Genomic DNA, 6418 nt, shown 5'->3' with positions numbered 1-6418 from the left:
ATGGAAATTAACATGAGATCTGAAGTCAAGTGGGGTTCAAGTTCAGGCTTTTTGAAGGGAAGAATAGCCATTGAAGTAGAGGAAGGTCATACGGATGGTCTGAGAGAGCTAGTGAAGAAAATGGAGATAACCCAGAAGAATGCATTCAGGAAAGAGTATGGGAATTTGTTGAGCCTGTTAGAGGTGGAGGTCCAAACATCGGCGATTACTACTTTAGCCCAGTACTATGATCCACCACTGAGGTGTTTCACTTTTCGGGATTTCTAGTTAGTGCCAACAGTGGAAGAATTCGAGCAGATCTTAGGTATACACCTCTTGAGGGAGGAACTCCATACAACTACCTAGGGCAGTATATCCATGTGTTGCAGCTAGCAAGAATCATGAAATTACACCCTATGCAGTTGGAAGGAGAGTTCACAGTCAAGGGCAAAGTGAAAGGCCTTCCTCAGGGCTACCTAGAGCAGTACTTGCACCGTTTGGCTGAAATGGAAAAGTGGGAAACATTTATGGATTTATTGGCTCTTATCCTCTTTGGTGTCATGCTTTTTCCTAACATCGAGAACTTCGTCGACAACGCCGCCATAAATGCATTTATGGGATACAAAGATCGCCCAGAGAATCCGGTCACCGCTATCCTAGCTGAAGTTTATGGAACCCTTAGTCAATGTTATGAGCTAAAGGGAGGGAAACTTTTGTGTTGTCTGCCAGTGTTGTATGTATGGTTCGTCTCTCGGGTGAGTGAGAACACATTGAATGCCACATGTCCCGTGGATGAGCTACTGCAGTGTAAATCAAATATGAAAGAGGCAAATGAATGGGCCCAACTCTGTGCAAGTCTAAATGTGGAGCAAGTTAAATGGAATGTCCTTTGGATGCAAAGATCGCAAATCATATATTATTGCGGGAGGTACCCTAATGTGCCCCTCATGGGTATCAGGTGTTGCATTAACTACAATCCTGCGTTAGCACAAAGGCAATTCGGGTATCCTATGAGAGGATCTCCTACACCTGCGTCTCTCGCCATATTGTAGATCTATTATAAGGAAGGAACCTTTGTTGAAATGCTTCATCAAATTAGGGATGCTTGGGGCAACGTTGTTCGTGCAGAAAGGGACCCAAGACCATGGACTGTTGATGAGGGAATTCCTTACGACTTTTGGATTGCAGAAAGGGTTAGGATAGTGAAGTTGCCTTTCAAGCTAATTTATCCTAACCTGGAGAGGGAAGAGCAGCTTCATAAGGCTGAAGGTGAAGAGGTGCAACTGTTGAAGGATAAATTAGAGCTGATGAAACTAGAAAATATCAAGTTGACCAGTTACTTCAAAATCTACAACGCGATTATGCGAATCTCAAGCAGGATAGTGTGGAAAACTATGAAGCATGTGAAGAGTTGTTATTAAAGCAAAGGAGAGGACTGGTGGCAGCCAAAACTGAGCTAGCCTTGAAAGATCGGGAATATGAAATAGTTGAGATATCAAAGCGTGTTATGAAGCAAATGTGTGATGAGTTCAAGAGGGACAAGGAAAAAGCACTCGAGGATTGGCAAGATTGAAGAAGGAACGTTGGCATCGGGCTGAAGTAGAGAAGAAACATCGAGAGTTGATAAATCAATTGAGGGAGTGTATCGTTGAATAAGGGTAGGTTATAGAGAACTGGAGGAGAAGTTTCTCACAGCTAGCCTCCCTTGCTAATGAAGTCATTATAGATGTCCCTGGGTTACTAGCTGATGCTGAGTCTGCAATGTCGATCTTTAACCCACCTAAGAAGATTGAAACTTTCCTCAATTACTGCAAGAAGCTGATTAGAGAAATGAAGAATGTGATGGCTAGAGCTCGTGATAGTTGATCAAGATTTTGTATACCTTCAATGTCATGAACTTCTAAATGTTGTGGACGTTTTATGAACTATCCTATTGACTTTATTTCATGTTAATTTCCAGATTATACGTTTGGCAATGTTTTCACATCTTTATAATTTTTGGCTATAATAGTTGTGTTGCTATGTCTTTTCTCTTTTCTTTCTCGTTTTTATTTTTCTTCTTCTTAATTTATTTCATCTAATGAAATTCAGTTTAAGAATAAAAATACGGCTAAGTTTCAAAGACACCCTAAAGGACACGAACCAGTGAAAAATCATGGAGAACCAAGGAGAAGTTCAAGAGGGGATGAAAGCCGATATCCAACAGCTGAAAGGACAAATGAGTCAAATCCTAGAGGCTCTGAATACATTACGAAGCCCTGGAGATTTGTTGGCACCGCAACCGCAACCAAGAGTATCAGAGGCACAGACTTTCCCTCTACCCTCAGTAGAGGACTTGGGACATGCCGACACCCAAGAGGCCGAAGATAACACAGTTGAAGTAGAAGACAAGCTTGGGGTAGACACTGCCATAATTCATGGGGAGACAACCCAATCAGGTATTGCGGGTGTGATAATGACAAAACAACCCAAGATGAAGTCTTCACCTTATGTCGTTACATCAGCAGAGTGTAAGGACAACGACAGTGAGCTAGAAATGCTTGAGAAGAGGTTAAGAGCTATAGAGGGCGAAGGAAGTTTTGAATTTGGAGATGCTAGAAAACTATGCTTAGTTCCAGATGTGGTGATACCTCCAAAGTTCAAGTTCCTAGAGTTTGAGAAATATCGAGGAAACACTTGCCCAAGGAGCCACATAACCATGTACTGCAGAAAAATGACAGCCTATGCTCATGATGAAAAACTTTTGATTCACTTCTTCCAGGAAAGCTTAACTGGTGTGGCTCTAAGTTGGTACATGCGCTTAGAAACAACTCACATCTGCTCATGGAAAGATCTGGTTGATGCATTCGTAAGGTAGTACGAATATAATAAGGACCTAAGACCTAACAGATTACAATTGCAAAACATGGTGAAGAACGAGTCTGAATCGTTCAAAGAATATGCCCAAAGGTGGAGAGAAATTGCTGCTCAAGTAGAACCTCCTCTGAGTGACAAGGAGATGACAACCGTATTTCTGAATACTCTACAACTACCATTTTATGAGCACATGATAAGCAGTATCTCCTCGAGTTTTGCTGATATAGTGGTAATTGGAGAGAGGGTTGAAGGGGGCACAAGAAATGAAAAAATTGCACTAAATCCAAATCTGGTAGCGAATTTGAATGAGTATGGTCTTGGACAGAAGGAAAATAGAAAGCAAAAGGCTAATACGAATTTTACTGCCTATCCTCAGATGTCACATTCCTATGGGTCCAATAAAGCCGTTGAGCAGAGGAATTACAATCGGGATGAGAAGGTCGTCAATTCCACTCCTATCCCCATGACCTATACAGAGTTACTGCCAGATCTTCTCCGCAATAACCTCATAGAAGTTTGTCCCACCAGGCCTATACGACCTCCTTACCCGAAGAAGTATGACATAAATGCCAGGTGTGATTATCATGAAGGAGTGCGCGGACATTCAACAGAGACATGCAGGGCTCTAAAGCATAAAGTGTAATCTTTGATCGATTCAGGATGTTTAAAGTTTGAAGAAAGTCAATCCAGCGCTGAGGCAAGGCATGAGTTCGCCTCTGCAAATGCCATGGACAAATGAAGAGGACTCTAGGACTACATCGGAAAGCATGAGTCATTGTTAAAAGTGAAACTGATATTGCTTTGTTCATATTTTAAATCATCTTGATGTAAAGACTTTGCTCGTTGATATTGTGCCTTCATCTTTGACTTTAATGTGAACTATCATTACGCGATTTCTCCAAGGTTTACTGGAAATCATGTCCTAATAGGGTATCGCGGAGAAAATGAAAGCCTCAAATAACAAAAATTGGAAAATAAAAAATGAAGGCAATCTTGAGTCGCTCGTCTTTCTTGCAAATTTTCAAACTTCTGTTTTTTCAAAAATAGCAAAAAGTAGCAAAAAATAGCAAAAAAAAAATGAAATAAAAAACAAAAGCTGCAGTGTCAGACTTTTCCGAGGTCAAATGTTTAATAAAAAATAACAATTTGATGTTTCCTTCCTAGACGTTTGTGCGCATGTTGCTTGAAAACCTTCACCCTTCACTTTTCCGAAATAAAGGATCTACCCCGACAAACACTGTCACTGTCCTCGGTAACGAAGTAAACCTTTATACTGGGGCAGATTGACCTGACCAAAAGATTTCTTGCTTGCGCTAGTAGGGTGATCCCCAAATCCATTGAGACAAAAGGGTGTATATATATATATATATATATATATTAAAAAAAAGAGACTTTCAAAAAGAGAATAAGTCCACTAGATTGAAAACCCGAAAGGGCGGTCTAGAAAGAAAAAAAAGGGAAAACAAGACTCATGTTGAGGTCATCTAGTCGCAAAATTAATCTTTTGAAAATAAAGCAATCAGAGTTCAAAATGATGTGTGGCCTTCTTGTCTTTACGTAAAAGCAAAAAATATATTCATTGTCACCCTATTTGAGCCAAAAATAATTTTTTTTTTCAAAATCATCCCCAAGCAAGGGTTGTCATCAGGTAAGAGTCAACTCATGATGCAAATAAGAGCACTCAATGATCAAACGAAGAGAAATCATCAAGAAGAGTGAATAAAAAACAAAGAAAAACAAAAAGAACAATAAAAAATCACAAAGTGATGTTGAGCAAAAAGAACGAAAAACGAAGTTCAAGAAAACGCAAAGTTCTCAAAAAGTCAAATAGTTGATGGAATACTTAGATGATAACCCTTGTTTCAAAAAATAATAACCAACAAACATTCATTTGGGCCTTTATATCNTTTCTTTCAATACCTTTTAGCCCTTAGCCACGTTACAAGCTTAATAAAGTCCATGCAGATTGGATAATGTTTGCTAAAGTTTTTATGAAGCTTAATTTTGCGATAAGGGGAAATGATTTTCAATGTGTCGTAAAAAAAAAAGAGAAGAGAAGAAAAAAGAAAAAAAAGAAAAATGAAGAAGAAAAAGTAATGTCTCGAGAAGAGGGGATCACCCTGCTATCTAACCAGAAGCATGCAAAAGAAAAACCAAACTAATTTGGGGCCATCCTTTTAGCCGATCCTTTTCATGTCCAATCGATGGGTGTCGCCGCCCAATCAAAATTGATTGCATATTAGAAATGCAATATAGACTAGGAAGTGACTCCTAGGTCGTCTCTCAAGGACCAACTACGGTTCAGAATCAGGTCTAACATGAAGTGGGGGGTTTTGAAGGTGTTTTAGACGAGAATTAAACTAAATTAAATGCATGAAAATTAAACATAACAGAATTGAAAGCATTAAATTAAATGTCAAAACGAGAATTCATCAGGATTTGAAAACAAAACACNGGAATATGAAAGCACANAAGACGTAACAACAACTTAATTGAAATGCACCAAATGAACTTAAACATTAANCGCAACCGTAAAAACTTCAGTAAAAACAAACCGAGATTGAAACAACACTTGAAAACAAGATAAACAGTAAAATGCAGCAAATAATAAAAATAAAAATACTTGGCTAAAGATGAAATGTAACATTCTATCAACTCAAATTCATCACGAAACGACTCTAATAACTAAATGCATGAACTGTAAATTAAATTTGCAAATGTTGAAACATAAAAATTAAATTAAAAAAAAATCACCAACTCTAACTTTCATTTTCTCCTCTAAGCCGTCACCTGAATATTGCTTACAAGAAAAAAAAATTAAATGCACACTTTTATATTCCAAAGCTAACCAAGACGTGACATCAGCTCTTCTTCAAGGAAAGTAGATGCAAGCAAAAATAATATAAAAAAATATATTGGATGCACCGTGTACATGGCCAAAGTAATATCAATATACGTAACCTTCAACCCCTACTTATTCTAACAATAGAACACGTTAATTTCCAATGAAATTTCTTCTCCAAAAGGCTACCACCATACACCTACCTACTTGCAATTTTAATTAAAGCTAGCTTCAAAAGAAAAAAATGGAAAGAAACAAAAAAAAAACAATTGGAGCTCTCCTTTCAAGATGCGGCACCGTTTTCATTCAAACAAAGAAGGAATAAAAAGTTTCAAACCAAATTGCATAAAATCCAAAATCCAAAATGCAAAGGTCGTGCCTCCTTATTGTAACAGCGTCTACAATTTAAATGGAAAATGATATCTTCTTCTATGGGTGGTGGTTGGTGCAGCTTGCTAACGTTCCAGCCCCTCCTTTATTCAACCAAAGTCTCCAAAGATAAACATTGTTCCCCGCAGAATGTAAAAAACGTTCCAGCAAAAATCCCCCTAGGAGAATGACGGCTGGGTAGGTTTAGATCCCTAGGACCATGTGTCCTAAAATTAGGGTGGGATCTACCCAATTGTGAAAAACCTAGGCCATGTGACCTCTACTATTTGGGCCCATCATAAATTTTCCAAAATTGGCCCAAGATGCAAAGAGTTTGTCTAAAAAGTTTAAACTATTAAAATTACAATATAA

At 38.4% G+C, this 6418-nt stretch overlaps 1 protein-coding gene and 1 pseudogene across 1 annotated transcript; both read left to right on the top strand.

The window, feature by feature from the left end:
* On the top strand, positions 1-1031 carry LOC106773479. Its single transcript, XM_014660166.1, has 2 exons — positions 1-176; positions 281-1031. The coding sequence occupies exons 1-2, from the start codon at positions 1-3 to the stop codon at positions 1029-1031; spliced, it is 927 nt and encodes a 308-aa protein (XP_014515652.1).
* A 1853-nt stretch (positions 1032-2884) lies between these two features.
* Positions 2885-6418, top strand: part of LOC106773478 — an 8354-nt pseudogene continuing 4820 nt past the window's right edge.

Source organism: Vigna radiata, chromosome 9 (genome assembly GCF_000741045.1).
Source record: "Vigna radiata var. radiata cultivar VC1973A chromosome 9, Vradiata_ver6, whole genome shotgun sequence".
Lineage (NCBI taxonomy): Eukaryota > Viridiplantae > Streptophyta > Magnoliopsida > Fabales > Fabaceae > Vigna > Vigna radiata.
The sequence above is the reverse complement of the archived record's forward strand: the minus strand, read 5'-3'. Positions and strand labels throughout refer to the sequence as shown.

What these genes read in the sequence shown, in the direction of transcription:
- LOC106773479 (XM_014660166.1), top strand. Translation starts at nt 1, where the DNA reads ATGGAAATTAACATGAGATCTGAAGTCAAGTGGGGTTCAAGTTCAGGC. An exon ending in TATGGGAATTTGTTGAGCCT is followed by an intron (nt 177 to 280) that starts GTTAGAGGTGGA and finishes TAGTGCCAACAG; the next exon opens with TGGAAGAATTCGAGCAGATC.